Source organism: Chrysemys picta, chromosome 23, assembly GCF_011386835.1.
Source record: "Chrysemys picta bellii isolate R12L10 chromosome 23, ASM1138683v2, whole genome shotgun sequence".
In the NCBI taxonomy this organism is placed as follows: domain Eukaryota; kingdom Metazoa; phylum Chordata; order Testudines; family Emydidae; genus Chrysemys; species Chrysemys picta.
In genome coordinates this window covers 11,951,666-11,978,724 of record NC_088813.1, presented here as the reverse complement: position 1 = coordinate 11,978,724, position 27,059 = coordinate 11,951,666, and the positions used below count along the sequence as shown (strand labels likewise).

The window sequence follows — 27,059 nt, the reverse complement described above, 5'->3', positions numbered from 1 at the left end:
GTTTGGGTTCTGTAGTTTCCACGTTGGAGTGTTGCTCTTTTAAGACTTCTGAAAGCATGCTCCGTACCTCGTCCCACCCAGATTTTGGAAGGCACTTCAGATTCTTAAACCTTGGGTCAAGTGCTGAAGATATCTTTAGAAATCTCACATTGGTACCTTCTTTGCGTTTTGTGAAATCTGCAGCGAAAGTGTTCTTAAAATGAACATGTGCTGGGTCATCATCTGAGACTGCTACAACATGAAAATATGGCAGAATGCAGGTAAAACAGAGCAGGGGACATACAATTCTCCCCCAAGGAGTTCAGTCTCACATTTAATTAAAACATTATTTTTTTCACGAGCGTCATCAGCATGGAAGTGTGTCCTCTGGAATGGTGGCCGAAGCATGAAGCGGTGTACGAATGTTTAGCATATCTGGCACATAAATACCATGCTAGGCCGGCTACAAAAGTGCCATGCAAATACCTGTTCTCACTTTCTGGTGACACTGTACATAAGAAGAGGGCAGCATTATCTCCTGTAAATGTAAACAAACTTGTTTGTCTTAGCAATTGGCTAACAAGAAGTAGCACTGAGTGGACTTGTAGGCTTTGAAGTTTTACATTGTTTTGTTTTTGAGTGCAGTTATGTAACAAAAAAAATCCACATTTGTAAATTTCACTTTCACCACAAAGAGACTGCACTACAGTACTTGTATGAGGTGAATTGAAAAATACTATTTCTTTATCATTTTTACAGTGCAAATATTTGTAATAAAAATAATATACACTTTGATTTCAATTACAACACAGGTTACAATATATATGAAAATATAGAAATACATCAAAATGTTTAATACATTTCAATTGGTATTCTATTGTTTAACAGTATGACTAAAACTCTGATTAATCGCAATTATTTTTTTAAATCACAATTTATTTTTTTGAGTTAATCACATGGGTTAACTACGATTAATTGACAGCCCTAAAGTTCCTAGGGGCAGGGACTGACTCTCACAATGTGTGTACAGCACCTAGGGCAATGGTGACCTGTTCTTAGTGGAGGCCTCCAGATGGTACTGTAATAAAAATACAAAAATAAACAAACAATGAAACTGGGGAGAAGTCAGAATGGATTAGCAGGTTAGAGGGAGAGAGAAACCTGTGTGTGTACATGAACACAGAATATGGGAGGGGGGTGTTTATGCATACACAGAATATGGTAGGGGCCTAGAAAGCTCCCTGTGTGTCTGTACACACGCTGTGGTAGAGTCCCAAAGACTGCACCAACACTGCGGTGAGTACATTAGAATTATTTAGAAGGGTTTGCTAGCTCAGGGTACCCCGTCTTTAGTGATAACAGTGTTCAGCACTGACCCAGGCTCAACACGGGGACCCCCACAGCCTTTCGGGGAGGGAGGGAGCGGCTGTAACTTCAGCTTGTCCCAGCTTCATCCATCAGTCCAGCCAGAGCTCTGCCCTCGCTAACGTGACCAGCTCCCCCACATTACCCCCCAAGGCCCCTTTAGCCCAGCCCCTCCCCCACATTACCCCCCAAGGCCCCTTTAGCCCAGCCCCTCCCCCACGTTACCCCCCAAGGCCCCTTTAGCCCAGCCCCTCCCCCACGTTACCCCCCAAGGCCCCTTTAGCCCAGCCCCTCCCCCACGTTACCCCCCAAGGCAATGCCCCCCTTAACCTAGCCCCTCCCCCACACTGCCCCCCCCAGCAAATGTCCCCTTAACCCAGCCCCTCCCCCACACTGCCCCCCAAGAGGATACCGGGGGGGTGGGGCTCCACCTCATTCCACACACCCCTTCCCACGGGAGTGGCTCCTCATAGTCAGGCGAATATCGGGCGACGGCGGCCAGGCAAGTGCCGGCGCATGCGCAGGAATCGTGCTTCCCCCCGCGCGCGCGCGCGCTCGCTCCCTTTCCATCCGGGTCACACTCCCCCCCCCCACTGTGGCGATGCGGGGACGGGAGCGCGCCCGCTCGCGCGTCCCCGGGGAGAACTACAGTGCGCGCGCCCGGACGGGCGGGGGGGCTCCTTCAGCTGTTGCCATCGCTGCCAGCTTCCCCCCCGCCTTTCGTCCTGCCCGCCCTCCTCCGAGAGGGCTCCGGGCCTGCGCGGCGGCCGACGGGAACCCCAGGCGGGGACGGTGAGTCCTCAGAGCGGAGACCGAGCTCCCCCCTTCCCCTCCATGTTCTCGCTGTGCCTCCCGCTGGCTCCCCGCGCCTCCTTCCCCTCACAACTGCCCCCCCCCCCCGGGGAGCCGCCTCGAGCCTCGCCGTGGCCGCGTCCTCGGGGGGGCGGACGCGCGCGCGCGCGCGGGGTAACTAGCCGCCCTGGGGCGGCGGTGGGTTTCGCAGCCGCCCCGTGCAAAGGGAAGGGGGGGGCGGTCTCCGCTGCGTTTAAAGGGCGGGGATGGGCTGTTTGCCCATCTGAGTGTCCATCCCCCACCCACCCCCCGGACACATCCCTCGGTGCTGCTGCGGGCAGCAGGCCCTGGGCCTGGGGGTGAAGGGGGAATGGCTCGAGGAGCGGGGAGAGCGTCCTAGGCTCCGATCCCCCGTTCGCCTGGCCCCAAGGAGAGCTGGAGCTGTGGGGGTTAAGTGGGTGGGGACGGGCGAGGTACTGCACAGGAGCAGGAGTTGCCCAAAGTTTGGAGACCGCCCCCACCTCCCCATCTCTCTCCCTGATGCAGCAGTTGCTGGGCTTTCTTCTGCAACTTCTGAAGCTTGCAGAGCTCTTCTGGAGGCATGTGGTGGTGGATTAACTCCACAAAGCTCCTCTCCTTCCAATGGGAATGGCTTGCCTGTTTGCATCCGACCTGTAAGGCACTGATTGCGCGGATGTCTCCAACGCAAACGGAATACTTGAGCTACAATATTCAGTTGTGCGTGTAGAGAATTTAAAAGAATTATAGGTTTCAGAGTAACAGCCGTGTTAGTCTGTATCCGCAAAAAGAAGAACAGGAGTACTTGTGGCACCTTAGAGACTAACAAATTTATTAGAGCATAAGCTTTCGTGGGCTACAGCCCACTTCTTCGGATGAATATAGAATGGAACATATATTGAGGAGATATATATACACACATACAGAGAGCATATGACAACTCCCACCTGTTTATGCTCTCTGTATGCGTGTATATATATCTCCTCAATATATGTTCCATTCTATATGCATCCGAAGAAGTGGGCTGTAGTCCACGAAAGCTTATGCTCTAATAAATTTGTTAGTCTCTAAGGTGCCACAAGTACTCCTGTTCTTCTTTTTTTAAAAGAATTATAAAATCACTTGTCTGGTGACTTATTTGTGTGTAGAAGCTCCATATTCAAAGCAATTTCTGCACTGCACTTCCTATGATCCGGAACTTGCTATTATTTGCAGCTATAATTGATGATGTGAGACATCAAAATAGGCATTTTATTTTAAGGTTACATTTATTTATCGCTAGTTCAGCACTGTGATATAACACAACCTATCAACAGTCATGGAGTGGTTAGGCATCACTTGTTCAGTGTGCTGTTTTCTACAGTATTGGTTTCTTCCTGTGTTTGTATGTTTTGAAATGGTCTTAAATGCTCTTGTGGTCTGAGAACCAAAACAACCTACTTAACCATTTAGTCGATTCTTAATTCCTTCATTTCCCCTTGTTTGTTATAACAGAACATGTTATTTCTAAACTTCGGTGCTGATCTTGCAAGCACATTGACTTAAATGAGATTACTCACGTAGGTAAAGTTACACATGTGTTTGTGTTGGCAAGATTGGTCTTAGACTGTACACTTTGGGAGCAGATATGTCTGTCTATAAAGTGCCATGAATGTTTTAGCCTTTGTCAACATTAAAGACTTCTGGAAATGTTCTGACTATTGCACTAGTAATGGTAGGAGACAGGAGATGCTCATGTAAATCACCTGCTGCTGGCGTTCTTTCCATTCTGTCATCTAACAATGCTCGGAGCAGGTCTAGAAAAAATAATATTAAAAGCACTGGCGGTACATGGTCACCACCTGTTACTTCTCTCTATTGCTTGAGCAATAGGGGAGGATTTCCAAAAATCCTCATTGTTCACAAAGCTGTATAAAGTTTTTTTTAAAAAACACCTTGTCAGTATTTCTAAAAGTGCTTATTACCTTGGTATCTAAGTGTGCTAACCAGATCGTATTATTTCTCACTGGAATAAAGGAATTAATAAGGGGTCAAGATCAATTGAGTGGCTAAGTCTCTTGGTTTGGTTCACAGAATCGATGTTGTCCTAGTGCAGGGGTCGGCGACCTTTCAGAAGTGGTATGCCGAGTCTTCATTTATTCATTCTAATTTAAGGTTTTGCGTGCCAGTAATACATTTTAACGTTTTTAGAAGGTCTTTTTCTATAAGTCTATAATATTTAACTAAACTATTGTTGTATGTAAAGTAAATAAGGTTTTTTAAATGTTTAAGAAGCTTCATTTAAAATTAAATTAAAATGCAGAGCCCCCCAGACCGGTGGCCAGGACCCAGGCAGTGTGAGTGCCACTGAAAATCAGCTCACGTGCCGCCTTCAGCACGCGTGCCATAGGTTGCCTACCCCTTACCTAGTGTATGAGATCACTTAAGCATCTATAAACATGAGAGAGAATTCAAACAACATACATTAGCTAAAGGAAGATACTGTGTTTGGGGTGACTAACTATACACAAACTGTATTGAATACTGATATCTGATTATGCATTTCTCTCATTTTCTGGGTTAATACTGAGGGATGGGAGGACAGAAAAAAAAGCAACAACAGAGAAAAATAAAAGTATTTCTGACCTGGCTCCCTGCTCGGGAAGGAAGAGATGGTGGCTCGGTAATCTGAGCTACCATCTTTCCTTCTGGAACAGGGAGCCAGGGCCGGAGAGCTCTGGCATTTGTTTAGGAGTTGAGCATGGACATATATACATGTGTGTTATCTTCCATTACATTGCTTTACTCTAATATACTGTCTTGCATTTACACTTAAACTAATTTATTATTAACATCAACATATCTACCTAATGTATAGAATTTTTGTAACATAATCAATATTTTCACATACTTGAGTGGACCAAAATTTGGGTGAACATTGGTAAAAAAACAAATAATCGCTTTTATAAAACCAAGAAACTGGTAAAAATCATTAAAAAAACAAAAATGAAGTGCCTAACCCATGAGGTAAGTAAGATTATCCCCTTTTTATAGAAGAGAAACTGAGGCAGAGAGTTTGTGCTTCACAGTGGTGAGCCCATTAAAAATACCTAGCTAGAGATTGCTGTTTGCCCAAGGTCACACAATGAATGAGGGTCAAAGCCTGCATTAGAGCTTTGATGGTCCCAGTGTAGTGCTCAGACCACTCACTCACTACCCAGCGCTCCTCTTTCCTGTCTTAACTAGTCTCTTAAAAAGATGCTGTAAAATATTTGTATATAGTCCTTTAAAAGGTAGACTTCCCTCTACACTGCTTGTAATAATTAATTCTTAAATACCATCTGTACATCAGTTAGTTTATTTGGATATCCCACTCTAATTTTAGTGGAGCATTGCATGGCTTTGTGATTAGCCTTTCATAGAGTTTAGTGGTTGCTGCAATGCCAGCTATGGTGTTCGGGGACTGATATTTTTGGCAAGTCTGCAACAAAATAAATATCCTATAAAAATTAAGAGTTGTAGATTTGTTATTTAATAACTAGAATTAGGGGATGCATTCTTTTTACACTTGCAAGGAAGGTTGTAGTGTAAATAATGCAGAACTGCTGATCTTTGCTGCTAGGAGTTTTCTGCTCATTTCATCTGGCCACAAAGAAAAGATTTGTTAAAACTCAGTTTTTGGCTAGAATTGGCACTAATGTAGATCCTAAACCCTCATTTACATAGACCTTGCCTGCAGTAGCTGAAGGGAACAACTGTGGTCTCTTCTGCTGCTTACAACTACCCAAGCTTCCTCTTTTATACCCGAACTTAGGTATAAAATTATTTATCTGGTGATTCATTTTTTGTCAGTTTGAGGGAAACTAGTTATCCGCATCATGGCACTAGAATTTGTAAGCTGCTACCATCATCCCAGAATAACTTAGTACCGTGCCAAGCTTTCACTTCACAAACCAGAAAATGGTGTATAATATCTTTGTTGCTGCAATCAAACTATTCACAACATGTTGAGGTTAATTTATAACAATGCTGCATTTGAAGTTGGTGGGGCTATTCACAGTGTGTAAAGTTGAGTGCCTGTCTTTACAGGATCAGGGCCTTTTTTGGTACCTGTAATCAAGGATCTTAGAGTACTTCACAACAGTGGGTAAGTGGCAATCTTCTATTTTGTAGCTGTGGAAACAGGTAGCAGAAGTTGAGTAACAAGGCATCACCTCAATTCAGCAAGAGGCAGAGCTGGAAGAAGAAGCCAGGAATCTCCCTACAGTGCTTTAGTCAAACAGCTTCCCTTTTCTGCAGTAATAATGTATATCTATATGGCATTAATATATTTCATAACTTCTTAAATTGCTGTTCAGCAAAAGTCAGTATTTTCCTCACGTTAAGGATGTTTATGCTGTAAATGGGGTAATGTGATCATTATGTAGTGGGCTGAGCACACATCTACAAACCAGGTTTCAGAGTAGCAGCCGTGTTAGTCTGTATCCGCAAAAAGAACAGGAGTAATTGTGGCACCTTAGGCCTGGTCTACACTGGGGGGGGAATTGATCTAAGATACGCAACTTCAGCTGCGAGAATAGCGTAGCTGAAGTAGACGTATCTTAGATCGACTTACTTATTTCGCATCCTTGCGGCGCAGGATCGACGGCCACCACTCCCCTGTCGACTCGGCTTCCGCCTCTCGCAACGGTGGAGTTCCAGAGTCGACGAGGAGCGTGTTCGGGGATCGATTTATCATGTCTAGACGAGACGCGATAAATCGATCACTACCCGGCAATCTGGCGGGTAGTGTAGACGTACCCTTAGAGACTAGCAAATTTATTTGAGCATAAGCTTTCGTGAGCATCCGATGAAGTGGGCTGTAGCCCATGAAAGCTTATGCTCAAATAAATGTGTTAGTCTCTAAGGTGCCACAATTACTCCTGTTCTATCTACAAACCAGGAACTCCAATGCTCTGATTCTGAGCTGTGCTGGCCTTGGGCAACTCATTTTAACTTATGCATGTGTTTGTTTGTTTTTCCATCTGCGAAAGAGGGATGATGGTCTGCCTCACGTTGGAGTGAAGATGAAATAGTCCATGTTTAAGTTGTTCAGTGCTAAATGACAGTCTTATGTGAAAACACTTACAAATGGGTCCTTGTGTCCATGTTAAGATACTTAAACTTCACTAGACTAGTTTAGGTACAGTGCAAGGTCACTGTGACTTTTAGCCTCTTTGAGCTGCTACATTTTACTTCCATCTGCATCATATTAGCTGAATCACTTCATGCTATACTTCAGCCACTTTACTGTGCATTGTTTTGTACTGCACCCTAAAATTCTATCTGTATTTAAATCATACTTTGTTGCTTTACTATATACATGCATTGTTTACATAGTGTAGAGTGTCTTTTAAACAATTTGTTGTGTATCCTAGTTACAGGACACTTTTCCTCATTGTGTGTTAAGGTCACAATTCTTTATTGCAGCGCTTGATGACATCAGGGTTGTGAAGGAGTAGACGTTATTTCTGGTTATAAAACCCAACTTGTAGAATTTTAAAACTTGTCTGTGTTGGAGTTTGGAATTCAGCCTAATCATGAGTAGATGGTTCTCTCACCTCCCCTTTACTCCCCAATCTGGTTTAAATGTGTCTTTTGGAATGCACGTCCTTCAACTTCTGTACATTGATTTTATTTTTCACTTGACTGCTAGGAATGACATATTGATTAATTATTTTATATTCGATTTAAAATGCCTTTTATTTACCAGTCATACCAGTTGCTTTTTCTTCACTGACTTTGTTAGAATATAGAGTTGCTTGATTATTAAACTCTCACATCAGCTCCTGACGCTTAAAGTAAAGACTAAAAAATATAAGGATTGAAAGTGTGTGAGGGTGATGATTTTGATTCAAGGAGATTTTTCATTCACTTCATCTTCTCTCCAGTTCAGGATTTATGCCTATGAATCTGAATAACTGCAATTTAACGAGTAAGAGTGAGTTTGTCTCAAGAGTGGGATGATGGTGGCTAATGTTGATCTGTGGTCTACACTATAATGTTTTTCAGTGAATAACTTCTAAATATTTGGCATTTGTTTTTAAATTTGTCACCCCTGTTTGTATTTCAGACATAATGAAACTTACCAACATTGATTTTCTATAACCAAGTTTGCTGTGATTAGTAAAATAATGCTAAATCACTTCAAGTTTAAGTGGAATAAAGTAACTTTTACAAGTACAGCTTTGTAATTGGATTTGTGTCAGATAACACTACATTTCACATTTATTAGAAACAAAACATGATTTGATTGCTCAGACTTTTATATAATGTATGATATGCAAAAATCTGTTCTCAAGTAGTTAGGGTGACCAGACAGCAAGTGTGAAAAATCGGGACAGGGAGTGGGGGGTAATAGGAGCCTATGTAAGAAAAAACCCCAAATATTGGGACTGTCCCGATAAAATCGGGACATCTGGTCACCCTACAAGTAGTTTGCATGTCTCTAGTGCCTTCCACTCAAAGATTTCATAGTCGTTTACAAACATGAATAGATTAGTCTCAACACCACTGTGATGTCAGCTATCTCCGCTTACAGCTAGGGAGACTAAAGCACAATGAGTGAAGTGACTTGCCCTAGGTATCGCTACAAATCTGGAGTTTAACCAGGATTAGCACCAAGCCCTCCTGACTCTCCGTTCTTTTCTTTTAAATCCAGACTTTCTGCAAGAGAGACAATCGTTATTTTTAAACCTGTTACTCCTAAAATGCATTGTGCATGTGGAAGTTTTGTGTGTTAAAGATATTTCACCTGTTGCTGGTCAGTTGACCTACAAATATTTAGCCAGTCAAATACCAACTTTGCTTACCTCTGTGAAGGAAACAACTGATATCCATCCATCCACCAGAGAGCAGAACGAATTTCCGCTTGCTTGAATTAGCCTTGTGGAATATTTTAACAAACACGATTTATCCTATTGATGTGATCAAACCAACATGTAGGCTTCTTTTTTGTTTTTCTTCTTGGACTCTTCAGGACACACAGATCTGGTCTCTTTCCTTTCCACTGTTCTGTGTTGGCAGTTTTAACGCACAGAGTGTTGTACTGCACAAGCCCAGCATATGCATCAGATTGTAAATGTAACATGCTGCTTTTCTGAAAGTGTGTGCGTGGAGTAAGATTCAGGAATCAATACTCTTATTTTTGTCCAAAATCTTTCATTTTGCAGCATATGGTGATGTCTTCTCAGGTTTCAGTGTGAATATCCCCAGAGCTATACTCCTTTCCAACTCTCAGCCTGGCCAGAAAGGGAAGTTTTATACTTTCCGATGCTCTTTTATGAGCCTGTAATTAAAAACAACAACAAAAAACAAGGATTGATTTAAAGGATATTTACTTTAGTTTTTAAATTTAAAACAACTATCGTTAGGAGGGAGGGATAGCTCAGTGGTTTGAGCATTGGCCTGCTAAGCCTAGGGTTCAATCCTTGAGGGGGCCACTTAGGGATCTGGGGCAAAATCAGTACTTGGTCCTGCTAGTAAAGGCAGGGGGCTGGACTCGATGACCTTTCGGGGTCCCTTCCAGGTCTATGAGATAGATTAGTTTTTTAAATCACTTGTATGGTACATGTTCCATGACTACTTTTGTATACAGTCTTTTACATGTGCTCTTTTATTGCACTTTTCATGCATGATATCAAAGCCCCTTCCTTACAAAGCCACATTTTACAGAATGGGAACCTGTGGTACAGAGTTGTGGGACCCTCACACCCTGCAGGGTTCTTGAGCCTACACAGCAATGAAACAGCCCCCTGAGCCCACGTTGGCTGGCACGGGTCAGTCGCTGGTTTTTCTTTGCTGTGTAGACTCACCCTTAAGGTCACACAGTGAGCATTAGCATATGTAGAATCTAGGTCTCCTGTTGCTCAGTCCCATGCCTTTTTGCATGTGCCTCCTTCCAGTTTAATATGTCCATGTGCTGAGCGTACACAAACACATGCTCACTATGTCTTAGTTATATGAGGGGAAAAAAATTAAATACTCCATCTGTTTTTCAATCATTGCATTGTTTAGTGTCAGTAATCTGCATATTAGAGCTCCTTAAATGACTCAGTAGAATGTAACCATTTTGAAGGACCTGTAATGGACTCTGATGTTGATAATCTATGGAGTAAAGAAGCCTTTCTCACTTGGAGTAAAGAAGTCTTTCTTTCCACTGTGGTTAGGGTTGCCAACCTTCCGAATGAAGAAAACATAACAGCCTTACCCAGACCCCTGCCCTGCCCCTTCCTGAAGCCCCGCCCCTACCCCACCCCTCTCCAAGGCGCCCCCCCACTCACTCCATCCCCCCCTCCTTCTGTCGCTCGCTCTCCCCTACCCTCACTCGCTCATTTTCACCCGACTGAGCAAAGGGTTGAGGTGTGGGAGGGCGTGAGGGCTCTAGGTTGGGGCTATAAATGAGGGGTTTGGGGGGGGGAGGCTCTGGGCTGGGGCAGGGGGTTGGGGTACAGGGGAGATGAGGGCTCTGGCTGTGGGTGCAGGCTCTGGGGTGGGGCTGTGGATGCGGGGTGCAGGAGGGAGTTTGGGTACGAGTGGGGGTTCAGGGCTGGAGCAGGGGGTTGCGGTGTGGGAGGGAGTTGGGGTTACAGGCTCTGGGCTGTGCTTACCTCAGGCGGTTCCTGGAAGTGGCCGGCATTTCCCTCCAGCTCCTAGGCAGAGGCACGGCCAGGCGGCTCTGTGCGCCACCCCTGCCCGCATAAAACCTAACTGTGGCGATGGTTTTTACTGTTTAAAGATATGGGGGGAGGTGTTTTGAGAGAGAAAATGAAGACATTCTCTATGTTACAGTAATTAGTTAATTTTTCTTTATTACCCTCTTTGCCTTCCCTCAAACTTCACTGGCTTGCTTGGTTCTTCTGTGTCAAGTTCAAGTTACTTGACCTTTTTCAAGGCTCTCAGTAACTCAGCCATATTTAGTGTGTGTCTGTCCATAGGTCACCCCTTTTCCTCATTATTCATTTAAATCTTCTGTTGTCATGCCTTTTTTTATGCCATCTCTTACAAAGTCCCATTTCTCTGTGCCAAATACCCTCTCTTTCCTCCTTTGCACGTGTAAAGTACTTGTCAGATTGTTAATTTTGAGGGGTGGAGTCCCTGTGGTTTAAACCTTTTGTAAAAGGGGTGCGTCCCCTTGCCATTCTATGAATAATACAGCTGGTATTTTCAGTGCTATTTGCTCATGGCTCAATTTGATTTGGTGTACCCTCACCCTCTTAATACCCTTGACTGACTGGCCTAGAAGGATCTCTTAAAATTCAGAGCTTCCAAACCACTCAGTATTTTGTTTTTTAGTCTATCGTTATGCCTTTTTTTTTTCCTTCACTTTTAGATGAGTTAGCCCTCAGGGAATCGTTAATTCTTTGCCAGTTACACAAGCACATTCTGGCATGACATCTCGTTCCCGTGGTGTTGTTCAATCAATGCATTTGAAATATTCTATTCAGAAAATCATGTGTAAAACTCACTTTTGCTAGTCAAGTTAGGTCAGATCTACACACAAAATTGCACTGGTTTACTGAATGACGTGATGTTGAGCTGATACAACTTTGTGCATGAACGTTCTCAAGTGGGTTATAAATGTGTCCAAATGCAGTTTCATTGGCTTAACTAAATAAGTTAACATCACATATTTGGTTAAACCTTTGTAACTTCTGTGTGTGAATAGGCTTGTTTACATTAGGTCATTGGATGTAAACTGCAATTCAAAAATGCCCTCATGTATTTACAAGTGTGGTGATCACACGATATGGAGCCTCAGTACTGCAGTGCACAAGCACTTTATAAATACCTACATCAGTAACTGAGGATATCAAATAATTTTTTTCCTCATTTCCAAAAAAAATTTCCTAAGGGTATCTGGCTATTGTCAGTTATGCTTGCTTTAAACAAACACATGAGTGAGCATGGATTGATTTTTTTTCCCCCCCCCTCGTACACATACTGGTTACAGTTAATGGCATTCTTAGCTGACTGCTTCAAAGGAATAAGCTAGTTAAGCAAATAAAATATTCAAAACAAACAACTGCAGCTAGTAAACAAATACATTGGGTGCTAGTTTTTCCAGTGTTCTGTGCAACTTACTCCCCACCCCCAAACAAATATCCCTTCTACCAGAGATTACACATTAATATACAGCAGGGGTAGGCAACCTATGGTACGCGTGCCAAAGGCAGCACGTGAGCTGATTTTCAGTGGCACTCACACTGCCTGGGTCCTGGCCATCAGTCCGGGGGGCTCTGCATTTTAATTTAATTTTAAATGAAGCTTCTTAAACATTTTAAAAACCTTATTTACTTTACATACAACAATAGTTTAGTTATATATTATAGACATAGAAAAAGACCTTCTAAAAACGTTAAAATGTATTACTGGCACGCAAAACCTTAAATTAGAATGAATAAATGAAGACTCAGCACACCACTTCTGAAAGGTCGCCGACCCCTGATGTACAGTAATGTGGTAACTTCTCCTTTCTCACCACAAAAGTGCTCTTGTTTTTTAGCAAGAGTTGACATGTGTTGTATAACACATGCTTATGCAAAAATAGTTCATATTCTAAGGCCTTTGGTTTAGTATCCTATGTGATATCTTGTTTGCATTGCATTTTATTTCCATTTCACATTTATTGAGGAGTGCATGTATAGCACTGTGCAGACTACCCATACAGCTTAGAATATTTTTTTTTTCTATTCATACAGTGTTTGTTGTGGAAGACACTGTCGATCTAGCAGTTAGAAAAAGGAGCTTGGAGTCAGGAATATTGGATTTTGTTCCTAGCTCTGCTGCTGCGTTGCGGGGAGCTTGGGCAAGACACTTAACTTTACAGTGTACATGTTTTTTCCATCTGTAAAATGGGGAGACTTTACAACTCTCGCTAGCTGGGTGAAGCTTGTTTATAAAATACTTTGACCTACTCCGAGAAAGAATTGCTATTTAAATGCAAAGTATTATGGCATTGAGGAAAGCTTGTAAAACAATTTCCTAATACTTTAATTTTCTATTACTCTGACAAAAATTGTTTACATTGATTAGAATGGATGGTTTCTTACATTCCTTTTCACAGCTCAGACAGTTGAGTCTCAGGTTTATAGGAATGAGATGAAAGTGGTTCTGTGCTGTAGGCTGTAGGCAGCCTTCACACTGATTTCGCTTTTCTGCATAAAATGATTCATCTCAAAGAATAACTATAGCAGGAAACTGTGATTTACTGGTAAATTCAGTACTTGTAATCCTCCGTTTTCTCTCTTAACAGATTCCTGCTAGAAGCCCTGGCACATAAAGAAGAGTTGTTTTTGGTGGACAATGCTCAGAGACACTATGAAGTCCTGGAGTGACAGCCAGACAGACGTTTACAGCAGTGACCAAGAAGAGGAAGAAGAAATGATCTTTGGAGAAAATGAAGATGATTTGGAAGAGATGATGGATTTAAGTGACTTGCCTACCTCACTCTTTGCTTGCAGTGTGCCAGAAGCTGTGTTTGAGGTACAAGAAGAAAAGGTAAGAGTACATAGGGTATAGTGATCTAAATTGGTGCAATTGTAGTTAGAGCATATTTTGTCCAGATTTTCAGTGTTCTTACTTATTCTAGCAGGTGAAAAATAACGAGATTTGCCAACGAGTTCAAATTGGTTTCAATGCTGCTTGCCAATAAATTCAAATTGGACTCTGCTACTATAAAACAGCTAGTAATGTAAAATCTTTCTAGCATCTCAGTGTGGTGGTATGGCTGTAGTACTTTTCATAGTGCGTCTGCATGTTGATTTCCTGCCTTACATTTTATGGTCCAGGGAGAACTTAAATATTTGATTCCAGGACAAGGATCACTGTTAAAAGAATAGTATTTGTTCACAGTATACTTTGTCAGACCTAATGAATAAGAAATAACAATTTGAAAGTGGTTTGAAATTTCTAGTCCAAACAAGGCTTCTCTGGACCATTTTATTGTATTTTTTATTGAGTCAGATGTGTAGTTATCCTTTGCTTCTAATGGCTATCAGGAAGACTCTTCTACAGTGCATGAGTTCTATAAAGCTTATGCTCAAATAAATTTGTTAGTCTCTAAGGTGCCACAAGTACTCCTCATTCTTTTTATGGCTGAAATATGAGCCGTTTATGTAATGGAAGAGGGCTTGATCTGTAACTTCCTTCCAATTTTAATTTACAAAACTATGAAGCCTACTACAGTTATGTCTAAAATTCTGCATGCTGCTGGTATCAGCTGGGAAACATTGGTCTGCAAATCGGGGATGCTAGGTGGTGTCCTTCAGTTTAACTCAGCCTCTTAAAGGCAGTGGCAGTGAACTGCACTCCTAAACTATTAATCACAACAAACAAAGCTATTTAAACTCTACCAAAGAGATTTTATAGACTGCTAATTGCATAGATGCAAAACACAATTATAAAGATCATCAAATTGGATTCCGCTCTTGCCATCCTAGGGTTTCGCTTAAACTTGACCATCCTTTCTTCCCTTCTTCCTCCTTTTTCTTCCCTTTCCTTTATCCTCCTTTCTGTCACTCATTACAAGGAAACTTCTGCCAAAATGCAGGTTTTGCACTGGACTCTGAAGCTGGGCAGACTAAGACTCATTCTCATCCAGCAGGTGTTTCACAATCTAGGACCCCAGCACTGAGAGTGCCTTACCGACAGCTCTCCCTAGAGATCCTTGTCGTTTCCATTTCCTGAGGTGAGGGATTTCTGGAGCAACAGCTTGAAATATATTATCTGACTGCAGACAGTAATGCTGATACTGCAATCCTTATTCTGTAAGGGAAAGAATGTCAGGCCTATGATTTATAATGCCACTTAAGTATAAATATATTTGATTAGGGCAGCCTTACAAAATTCTGCTCACCTGCTACCCCATGATAAGTAGGTTTGGATTTTTTGTTGGTTTTTTTCCAGAGAAGTAAAATATAATTATTTTTTCTATCATCATGACAAACAGCAGGCAAGTAGATTTTGGTTGTGGACAGATGTATTTTCGGGACTGTTTTGTGTGAGGCTGGATTAGATATCTTCAAATTCTGATTTAGTAACGCATGTTAAAGTTGCTGCCAAAACATACATGTTTATGCCAAACACTCTGTGAAGCACTGGCTTGATTGTTAAGTTCTGTGGGCTGAAGATCAATTTTACCTGTGTTTTATTTGAAAGAAACATCAGAAGAAAGTAAATAATTGCTTTAAACAACCTGTTTCACAGACAATATTTTTTTGTATCTAACACCCTCCCTTCCCCCCACCCTCCCACACACATTATATGCCATCTTAAGTGTTAGTTTCCCTCTACCGTCTCTCCCCTGGAAAGGAGCAATCCTGTAGTTGTATCCCAAATCAGAAATTCATATAGAAACAAATTTGACTTGTCCAAAACACTCATTATCCAAAAATGTCAGTGCCCTAAGATATTTGGATAATTGAGTGTTACATCTAATACTTATGTATCACTTCATATTTCCAAAACGCCAGACAAATATCGTAATACCCCTGAGAGATATAAATAGGTGTAATTATCCCCATTTTTAGATAGGGAAACTGAGTTACAGATGGTGAGAGTAGCTCAAAACCACACAGCAAACCAGTCTTAGAGCAGGATTAGAATGTAGATGTTCCTGGCTCCCATGACTGGGGTGGAACACAAGACTACTACTTTTCTCCCTGATACAGTTTGGTTCTGTAACTGATTATCCAAGTCACGATGAAGGGCTCTAGCCTTTCTGGTAATAATGTATCTTTGTTAGAGCTGATCAGATAAAGGCTTTTTTTCACAGAAAATTTCAACTTTTCAGCAAAAAATTGAAAACTGAAGTAATTCTGCCCAAACCCAAAGTAGTTTGATTTGGAAATACAGCAGAACTCCATTTATCTGATCTAATTGGAACTGGGGCCAGATTAGATCATCAAATATTTGGATAATCTGGAGAATGGCTGCAGCACCATCTAGCTGCCAGAGGAGAGATCATCGGCTTCTGGACCTGTGTGCACTTGTTGTTTGGTTAATAAGGAGAGCTGGATAATGGAGGGTCAGATAAAGAGGCTTCTACTGTACTGGTGTGGTGATTCATGGGGATTGTAGTTCACGTGCCTCATGCTCCCATTCTCCTCTATAAACCAGGCTCTCTGGTCAGATTACATCTTCCATGATGCATCATACTATCCTCTCTGGTGAGGAGAGCCAGTGCATCAAGGGCTTTGGTCCAGTGACCATGGTACATCACGGGAGATTGTATGGCTGGGAAGCCTGGCCCACAGAGGAGAATGTGAACATGAGGCAACTGGAATAAAATGCCTGTGAGATAGCATGGCATCCTATCCAAACTGAAATATTTCAGTATCCAGCTGAAATTATTTTTGGTTTGGTCCACAATTGAAATCTTTTTGTTTTTTACACTTTCTTTTGTTGCAAAATCAAAATTTTCTACGGTAAGAAGACAATTTTAATGAAAAATGTTGTTTAATTGAAAACCCAGTTTGCCATCGAAAAACACTTCTGATGAACAAAATTTCCACCAGCCTTAATCTTTATATATAGTGTTGTTCATTCCAAAGCACTTCATAAACGTACATGCAGCACCACAGAACTGCTGCCATCTCTGGGAAGAAGGGTAACAGCCAGGTAGTGTACATGGCATTGCATAACAGTGGGAGAAGGAAAAACAAAGGGCAAGTTCCTGATCTTATTAAGTGTCTTGGGATTCCTAGTGTCCTTTTTTAAGAACCACACTAGCCAAGCCATGCTATAGAGTCACTCGCCTCCATAGCCTAGAATTCAGTTTTATAATGCAGTTCTAACAGTTTTCAGATTGAAATAATCCCTGCCCAAACTGGTCATGGAAACAATGCTAGAATTCTGTCAGCAATAGGTGTTTAAACACATTTCAGATCCTAGAGTCTTGGAGGTCTTTTTTCTTCATTACCCTTAATCGCAAAGGCCTATACTGCTGTCTTCACTGCATTTTTTCCTGTGTTAGGAAAATGTCTTTAAAAAGCAGTTTTAAAAAACTTCCTTGAAACATTATTGTACCAGATGATTAGGGTAAGACTTGATTTGAAATGGACTGGTCTCCGTAAGCCAAGGAGAGTAAACGTTAAGAATTACAAAAGGAGAAGTTATGCTCCAGGTGAGCTGCTCAGAATATATCAGCAAGATATAAACCCGATTAAACAATTCACAGAAAAGGGAGAGTATATCCCTGCAAAATATACAGGTACGCCGATTTCCCGTCTGCCCAATAGGAATCTGTAAGATAGCATCAGCAATTTCAGGGAGTAGGGATTTCACTCCCTAGTTCCCCAACGTTCCTTCCAGTGGGGAGGAGTAGAGGCAAAAGAACCCAGCATCCAATAGAACAAATTTTAAGTGGTGCCCTGTCAGTGATGGCCACATACCATGTTTTTAGAAAATCTAGATATTCTGGCTGCTGACTGCTGCCCTTTTCTCTTTTTGCATTATCCTTTAGATACTGCGGTCCTCCAGGATGGTTCAGGATTTGGTTTTTTCGTTGCGTTGTAGATGTGTTCTTTGTCCCTTGTTGACACAACGTATTTGTCTTTTAACCATTCCCTCGTGCGGATGGAGTTAATCTGTTAACTAGTGTACACTGGTTTATGTTCTTTATGGAACTCATTTTGCATTCTAGAGAAGTCATTTGTGGTTATTCCTCCTGATGCAGTGTACTTTGTTCCCTGCAGATATTGCAGTAGCTACAAGGACCTGTCCAGTGGCTTTCATTGTAGAATACCTACAATCGGATGATTTTTTTGTTCACTATAATCCTCATTATCTTATCTCCAGTAGCTGCATGAACCTTTATCCTATAAGTCTGATCAACTCATATAATTCCAGATTTATTTGCTTTATTCCATAGCATTTGCTGCCTCTGCATGTTAATTTGACACCATCTGAAAATGTAACAACTCATGAAATGGTGCCATTTTCAAAGCCATTTAAATACAAGGTCAACCAGACTGAGCACGATAGTGAACTAGTTTGCCTCTCTCCGTGCTTTACATTTTTGTTTTACCAATAGCCTCTGCTTCTTATCTCTAAGCCACTTGGCAGTCCGATTTTAATTGCTCTTTTCCAATTACAATATATCACAGCTATCGACCTTGGAGATCCTTGATGCTAATGCCAGGAGCTCTAGAGCTAAAGGCTCAAAGGGGGGGAGGGTTAACAAAGAAAATATGTTTCTATTTTTGGCAATGGGTAGCCTCAGGCATCCACACACTAGTACTTCGGTGCCTCACTGACCCTAACAAGGGCGTGTGTAAGGGAGGGTTGTTAGCACCCTGGCACAGAGGCTAACCAAGGAGGTAGCCAATCTGGGAGGAAATCAGAGCCCCTTTTATCCTTTTCTGTTTTAATTTAGTTTACTCTTACCATGGTTTAACTCTTGGGGTTCTGTTTTAATATTCGTTTTAAACAATTAACTGTTAAAATCTGTACTACAGAAGCTACTGGAAGTGGATAGTGCAGATAGACTGGAGATGAATCATAAATCAGATATGCAAATAATTTTTAAAGCAGCTTACAGATCTGCACTTGAATAGGGGAGGGGACGTTATATAAGAGCTGTTGCTCTGTCAGCCTGCTATAATCGTATTCCTGTGGTGCAGGAGAAAGGTGCCGGCTGTTGAGTTTTTCAAATGGCTTATTTTCAATTGCCGAGCTTTCATTTTTTTTCTTTTTTTCCTCTGCAGAAAATACCTAGTTCATCTGCCATTAATGTTCTAGATATCTTCTGTTTAGCGTGAGCATGGGTTACTGCTAGGTCTCTGTAGGTCCCCAGAAAAGCTAACTTCCAGCCCTATATGTTGGCACTAAACTTCTACTAAAGATGAGTCAGGTGTGGCCCAAATATATGTATATGAGTCATCGGTGAGCAGAAATACATTGTCATCAATGGGCTGAAAGCTTATGTAGAGAGACACTGTCTTGAGTATTTTAAATAAGACTCATTTTAAAATATTCCTGTATCTGGTAGAACATCTTTTAAATATTTTCTTCTCTGTACTCGTCTCTCAAAATAAAAAACAACAAACCATACAAATCCATCTCTGTGTTTGTAAGGACTTCAGTACCTTCAGCATCTGTTACCTTTCAGAAAGTTAGTAAAACTGTAACATTAGTTAAAAACAAAACTGAAGAGGAAATACTTTCTTAAACAAGCAACAGAGGGTCCTGTGGCACCTTTGAGACTAACAGAAGTATAGGGAGCATAAGCTTTCGTGGGTAAGAACCTCACTTCTAGTGAGGTTCTTACCCACGAAAGCTTATGCTCCCTATACTTCTGTTAGTCTCAAAGGTGCCACAGGACCCTCTGTTTCTTAAACAAGCTACCCAAACTGCTCCAGTTCTTCCTCTGTAGAGCTGGCACGATCCCATCATTCCTTTTTTGTGTGGAGTGTATTGAAAACATGTACCACATTGGCTTTATAATTTGTTTCATATGTGTCTCTGATAAGCGTCACTTGTTGCTACTCTTTTACTCTTTCTATGCAAATACTGTATTCCAAAAGCATTACCTGGGCACATGAGGTTAATGTATGGAGACATGCTAGCGCTCTGTCTAATGACACTTGGATAATTGGCTGCCACATGAAATCATTCTGTAAGGTGTTTGTCCCGTGAGCTTTCAGAATGCAATCTGCATTGGCATGTAAATTCACATGAAGCCGTCTTTTGAACTGATATATTTTAGGACGAGGTTAAATTTTCTCTAGATGTAGTTTGTGAGCAGTACTGATTGACCTGTTAGCGAGCTCATCTGAGCTGATTGATTTCAGTAGATAAGACATGATTTCAGAACAGGCCAGGATTGTGTGTTAGGTCTATAAATGGAAAACTTATTATGCAGGCTTATTCCTAATGCTTGCAAGAACAGAGCTGCTTTGATATATTATTTGGCTTTTATCTGTTTTATGAAACTCTGCTTTGTCAGCCTCTGGACATAGATTTCAGTAGCTTGATTTAGTTCTCCCTATATCTTCTTTTAAGGGGTGAATGCACAGCAGACACACTTACTGAATCAAATGGAAAATGTGCTGTGTGTGCACATACTGAAAGTGCATCCAAAAATCAGCTCTTTTGGTGGGGCTTGCGGGGTTATCCTCTCCATTTATTTTATTCTTCTAACTTTTCTAGTGAATTTGGTGCTTGCAAAAGGTGCTGGATTGACAGATCTGGAGTCTGATTTCACGCTCTGTCTACATAACCGGAACAGCATGGACGTGTTTCTCCTATGCTGCCCTCCACACCCAACTCGCCCTCCTGTAGTTCAAGGAAACTTCAAGCTCCATTGGCAAAGCTAGTGGAGTTTTCAAACTGTGCAAGCAGAATATATCTGGATCAAAACATAATCTTCCCTCTTCCCCCATTCAAACCCCACTTTGCAATAGTTACACCTATTACATATAAATAGTGTATATGTATTACACAAATATTTTTCACGTACCACTTTTCATCTGTAGATCTCAAAGCCCTTTACATAGGTGGGTAATGATCAGTATTCCCATGTAACTGATGGGGTGGGCTCTGAAGCTAAAGGAATGCCATGAATTTGAAATATAGACATTTAACTTTTATTTTCAGGTACCAGGCCTGCCTCCTAGTCATCTTACAATTTTTTTGATGTTAATGATATTTTGCTATCTCTTTTTTTTTTTTTCTTTTTCCCCACTGATGCTTTGGTGAAGGTCCACCCAAACAAAAGGTGAAACTTATTGACTACAGTGTATTCAGCTAGGCAGTGAACTATTTTATTTCAGCTTTTAAAAGGCAAATACGTGAAACATACACTTACAGAAACAGTTGTCCGATGCAGAAGTTAACAAATCCTTCACAGTTTTTTTTTCTCTGCTGTAAGTAGAAGAAATTAATAATTGGGGTTGCATTCAATAATAGAAGGCAGGAGAATTCAGACAGAACTGACTTATGTCGTGTCATAAGAACATATGAATGGCTATACTGGGTCAGATCAGTGGTCCATCTAGCCCAGTATCCTGTCTTCCGACAGTGGCCAATGCGAGGTGCTTCAGAGAGCATGAACAGAACAATCATTGAGTGATCCGTCCCCTGTCATCCACTCCCAGCTTCCGGCAGTCAAGAAGCTAGGGACACCCAGAGCATTGGGTTGCCTCCCTGACCATGAACTTATCTAATTTTTTTTAACTCCATTGTAGTTGTGGCCTTCACATCATCAGCTGGCAATGAGTTCCACAGGTTGACTGTGCTTTATGTGAAGTTGTGGTAAACTTGCAACCTATTAATTTCATTGGGTGACGCCTGATTCATGGGTTATGTGAAGAAGTAAATAACACTTGCTAATTCATTTTCTCCACACCATTCGTGATTTTTTTAGGCTTCTATCATATCTCCCCCTTAGTCATTCCTTTTCCAAGCTGAAAAGTCCCAGTCTTTTTAATCTCTCCTTATATGAAATTAATTCCATACCCTTACTCATTTTTGTTGCTCTTTTATGTATCTTTTCCAATTCTAATGTATCTTTTTTGAGATGGGACGACCAGAACTGCACACAGTATTCAAGGTGTGGGTGTACCATGGATTTATATAGTAGCATTATGATATTTTCTGTCTATTATCTATCCCCATGGTGTTTTCGAGCGCCATAGGTGAAAGACACTTAAAAGTGGAAATATCTTTATGTTGAGCTGTCACTAGATGGCACCATATGAATTAAGATCTATAGGCCTTTGTTTACATGAGTCCAAATTACTATAAAAATGGAGATGGAATTGACAGTAAAACAAGGCTTAGAGTTTCAGGTTGGTTAGTTTCTCTTACAAGCTTCTAATAGAAGAGATGTCCAATACACTTGCTGGGCAGGTCTGTACTAAACTTTTAAAATCAAGGGAGTGAGTGAACTAGAGAATCTTCAGGTTCTAAGGGAGTAATTTAGTTGAAGAAACTTAACTGGAGGGAAAAAGTCAAAGGAAAATGTATTTTCACTGATTGAAAATCTGCATTTTGTATCTGAAGAATCTTTTTATTTCACCTTTAGGAAAGATTTGAAGCACTTTTCACGATCTACGATAATCAAGTTACATTCCAGTTGTTTAAAAGCTTTAGAAGAGTAAGGATAAATTTCAGCACCCCGGAGGCAGCAGCAAGAGCACGAATAGAATTGCATGAGACAGACATCAGTGGGAAAAAGCTGAAGCTGTATTTTGCACAGGTATGATGCAGTATGTAGATGCTCTAAATGCACACTTATCTCCTCTCTATTCTGTACTCATTCCTGACAGAGTTCTGAAGTTCCCTCTAACCACACACTCATGCATCCTTTCTCCACTTCAGCGTGAATCTACACATTAGGGACTCTTTTTCCACCTGCAGATGATACAGCTCCGTAATTTGCTGGAAGGGTCACTCTTGAGTGACAGAGCTCTCCCCTCCTCCACAAGCTGAATGCTCTCCTTTTCTTAAAGTGCAGTCCAGCATCTCCTCTCCACAGACTCTGGGTCCATGTACAAATTTTGTTGAATTAGTGGCTCAGCATGTGTTATATAGAATGCCAAGTTCATTGTCAGCATTGAACAAAATAACTAGAAACAGTCAGAAGAAATTGAGAGGAAAAAATAGACTTAGGCTATGTCTACACTACGCACCTTTTAGCGACACAGCTGTGCCGCTACGGCCGTGCCACTAAAAGGCGCGCAGTGTAGCCGCTGTTTGTCGGCAGGAGAAAGCTCTCCTGCCAACAAAAAACTTCCACCCCAACGAGTGGTGGTAGCTTTGTCTGCAGGCAAAGCGCTGTTCACACTGGCACTTTTCGTCGGCAAAACTTTTGTCATTCGGGGGGAGTTTTTTTTTTCACACCTCTGAATGACAAAAGTTGCGTTGTTCAGGTTCCAGTGTAGACAAAGTCTTAGTATTAGGAAAAACTTCGTGGCCATGAGAGAAATCTCCCCGCGGAATAGTCTCCCAACGAAGTGGTATAAGTTCTGTTACTTGCAGCTTTTAAAGCTAGACTGGATAAAACACTAGAAGGGTGTGATGAAGAACAGTCCCACGTTGCAAGAGAGTGATCTCTCTTCTCTCTCTGTTAGATCATCTAGTTTAACTTCTGTGATTCTGTTATCATAGTGGTATTGTTTCTTCAGGTCCAGATGTCCAGTGAAGTAGGAGACAAGTCCTACCTCCTTCCCCCAGAACCTGTCAAACAGTTCCTGATATCGCCTCCTGCATCTCCACCAGTTGGGTGGAAGCAGAGTGAAGATGCAACTCCTGGAATAAACTATGACTTACTCTGTGCTGTTTCCAAATTGGGTCCAGGTAAGAATGTCTTCCTGCTTTTGTGGCTGTTCTGTTTCAGAAATGTCTGTTCGGTAGCTTTCGTTACCTCTCTAGAAAAAGGAGTGGAGTATAGACCCAGATCTCCTGGTTGTCCCTACATGGTTACTTGTAGGGACAAAATGGTCCAATGCCTTTTCTGCCAATTTCTTAATTGATTGAGAGAGCTTCAGAGTTTAGCACCCTGCTGGGTTGCATGCTCTTGAGATAGCGCCACATATTTACTTAATTTTGCCACTGAAATCTCAGTGCATATTTAGTTGAACGAGAAACGCAAGGTAAGGTTCAGTTAGTTGGAGTTCTCTATCTTAGCTGTTTTCTAGGGTGCCAATCACTGCCATATTCAGATATGGCCACCATGTAATTTAACTGCCAGACCTTTTAATTGACCTTTTCTGGGGACCTTGCCATTTCTTTCCCCTGACAATGGAAACTTCAGTTTCTCAGTGCATGGTGTGACATGCTTTGCTACTGACTTGATGTGTTACTTTGGTCAAAAAATCCCTTGCCCTCACTAGACCTCAATTTTTGCATTTGTAAAATGCATAAAGTAATAGCCCAACTTACTTCAGAGGGTGGGGGGAGGCTTAGTGTTTGCAAAGCTCTTTTTAGATCCTCTGAAAGGTGTGGTAGAAGTGCATAGTGTATATGATATTGCTTCAGTTTTGTATGCAAATTAAGACCAATATTGCTATAAGCCCTTTAACGTTGCACGTAAATTTGTTTCCATTTCTCCCTCCAAAATATCAATTAAGTGTTGTTCGTGTGCAGAGAGCACAATTTACCAACTGTGGTGGCAATGTATTTCAAAACACGTAAGCAGCACTAGTCCAATCACGTATGAAAGTGGACTAAACTAAAGATGAAAAGGGATTAAATGAATCCTTAGATTTTTAGTACATCATTTACTGTGAATGATAATGGAAACATGTTTTGAAATAAAAATAATTCAGTGATATTTTTATATTTCCTGTGCGATGTTATTACAGATTGGTTACTTTGAGTTTAACTGTCAAACCTTTTAACTTGCTTTTTCTTTGTGTTATACTCTATAGGGGAGAAATACGAGCTTCATGCAGGAACGGAGTCTACTCCTAGTGTAGTCGTTCACATTTGTGAAAGTGAAACAGAGGAGGAGGAGGAAATTAAAAATCCCAAACAGAAAATCCTGCAGACAAGGCGCCCAGATGCTACTCCAACAATACTAAATGAATCTAAAACATTTGATTGTACACGGGAGGTAGGGGGTACCATGCACTGTTAAGTCTTGTGATGCTGTAAACAATATCTATATGAGGATATTAAATTAATACATGTATTGATGTCTGCATTGCTGCATTATATATGGCAGCAGGAGATTTTACTTGTAGTTGTCTCTCATGTTCAAGTTCTTAGATGCCAATATTCTAAACAGCACTTTAATTTTTAAGAACTAACCCCGCCCCGCCCCCCCCCCCCCCCCAAGTGTAGCAAATCCACCAGATTTAAAATAATAGCAAAGCAGGAGGTTGATTTTTTTGAAGATATGTTCACATTTTCTTGATATTGTATAGCACGATGTACCAAATGCTGAAACAATATCTTATCAGTACCATCTATACTATTGGTTACAAAATAGTTTATTTTATAACAGTCAAATGTGATATTTTTTGTACTGGTACAACAGCTTATATTTAATCAATATATTAATTAGAAATGTAATATACAGTGTACACTAAAATTCCTCCACAGATTGGCCCATTTGTGAACATGTTCCAGTTACTTTTCTCAGAAATGCCAAATACTTTTTATTTTAAAGGTACCTTTATGATTTGACATGAGGCACAAATACATGCGCAGAATTAAATAAGTTGTAGTTGGCAGAACTGCAATTGGGGGGAGGGTTGGGGGGAAAGAGGGGAAACCACAGACCACTTAGGAGGCAGATGGAGTTTGCCTCTAAAATATTATGCTGCTGTAGGATGGTGTTACACTGATAGGTACAATTGGTCGCATCGACAGTTGATTAAAATAAAACTGACTTACAGGGTTGAGTGAAACACGGTTTCACCTATAGAATGTTAAGCCTCCAGCCCTCTCTAACAATATTGTAATGTCCCCCTGTCGTGGAGATGACTTACATTATATGTAAAGTGAATAATCATTAGATTATGATTGTGATATTTGGGGATAAGAGGTCCAGGGTTAGTTTTTAACTTTTGCTCCTAAACTTTTACAGTTTGCTTCCTTTTTTTAAGACAATCAGTTGCTAGGATGGTTCAACCAATCTCCACTCTGTTTTTATCCAAGTTGCACTCCTGATTTACTGTTCTGATTAAAAACATGGTATTTTTCATGGCATCCTGTATGGCTGATAGCACATCTGCAACTTCTGAAATAGGAAACACCTTTTGAAATATACATTTGTGGTTTTGTGAATTTCTGTGTTAAGTGTTTTAGTAGGAGGAAATATGCCTTAGTTTAGTGGCACATGCTCCTATGGTTTTATGCTATTTTATAAGCAACCTTTTTTAGCCTACACAGATTTTTTTCTATAAAAAATAGTTAAGAAATTCTTTGTGAACAAACTAGGCTGTTTAGGTTCATATTTGATTCTGTACATAAATCACTCTGAAATTGGCCTTTACCCAAATCATGATACTGTTTTTTAATTCTGTATAAAGTGGTTATTGAACTCTCAAAGGCATTTTGACTTGATTGACCGCAAGAGAGTGCATTAATGGTGATAAATTCAAACAGGCGCAGTAGAGATGACTTCAGTATTGTGTCGGCTATCGAGTCTTTCCTGCCATCAACTTCAAGTTGCAAAATGGGATCCTGCAGGCAGGTCCTCATTTTGGAGACAGGAATAATATACATTTGAGCGGGAGGAAAGTAAGACAGATCTTTCCTCTTGTGTGTCTTGCGTGTATTGGCATAACATTTATGTAGCTCTTTATTATCAAGCCATTCAAAGTCTATCTTCTCTTTTTCACTGTTCCCCACCTCCAGTTGCAAACTTATATTGTCAGTAGGGCCTTGTGCATTTTAAAATGCCAGAAATCAGTTGGGGATTTTCTGTAATGTTACATTTTGGTTAGCTGTTCATTTACCCCCTCGTAAATGTTGTTGTAAAGTGGAAAAACTTCAGGAATGCCGTCTTATTGGGCAAATGATCAAGTCACTATTGCTGTTGTGAAAGTAGCTTGTGTGAAATGTCTGACTTGCATTCCAGCATAAAAGAGCCATGGTGTAAAAAAAGACATGGAATAAAAATAACAACTGTGCCATTCAATGTTTTCCATTAACTGTATCGAACCTGGGCCCATAGGAATGTGTAATTTGTCTTGTTTGGAAGCTGGGTATCCTAACAAATCTGTATGCTGGCAAGTTGAATGAATCGTCAACACCTAGGGTTTGTGGTGGTCTTCCTTCTGATTTGGGGTGTTTGTTTATAAGCAAATTAGGAGTAAGGCAACGATTCTGTGGCTTAAAAATATTGCCTTGAATTAAAGATAAAAATTGTCCTTGCACGTCCACACTCTGAATGCTTGGCTTTGAACTACTAGTGCTTGCCGTGAGCTAATTTC

General features: G+C 41.0%; 1 protein-coding gene across 5 annotated transcripts; it reads left to right on the top strand.

Annotated features, from left to right (window-relative positions):
• The first annotated feature begins 1,897 nt into the window (after positions 1–1,897).
• RCAN3 (RCAN family member 3) lies at positions 1,898–26,996 on the top strand. 5 transcript variants are annotated; one of them, XM_065576822.1, is made up of 6 exons: positions 1,898–2,136; positions 6,223–6,280; positions 13,427–13,671; positions 22,199–22,372; positions 23,301–23,472; positions 24,546–26,996. In XM_065576822.1, exons 3-6 carry the CDS (start codon positions 13,477–13,479, stop codon positions 24,752–24,754), a joined length of 750 nt encoding a protein of 249 aa, XP_065432894.1. In that variant the 5' UTR covers positions 1,898–2,136; positions 6,223–6,280; positions 13,427–13,476; the 3' UTR covers positions 24,755–26,996. The 5 variants fall into 5 exon arrangements, with proteins under 5 accessions (XP_065432894.1, XP_065432893.1, XP_042700636.1 ...); XM_065576821.1 differs by lacking the exon at positions 6,223–6,280 and having other exon boundaries at positions 1,931–2,136; XM_042844702.2 differs by lacking the exons at positions 1,898–2,136; positions 6,223–6,280 and adding an exon at positions 2,306–2,874 and having other exon boundaries at positions 24,546–26,764.
• Positions 26,997–27,059: the final 63 nt, after the last annotated feature.

Excerpts from the sequence above, each read along its gene's own strand:
- RCAN3 (XM_065576822.1), top strand. The coding sequence starts at position 13,477 with ATGCTCAGAGACACTATGAAGTCCTGGAGTGACAGCCAGACAGACGTT. Across the intron at positions 22,373-23,300 it reads TGAAGCTGTATTTTGCACAG|GTCCAGATGTCCAGTGAAGT; the intron begins GTATGATGCAGT and ends TTGTTTCTTCAG. Across the intron at positions 23,473-24,545 it reads TGTTTCCAAATTGGGTCCAG|GGGAGAAATACGAGCTTCAT; the intron begins GTAAGAATGTCT and ends TATACTCTATAG.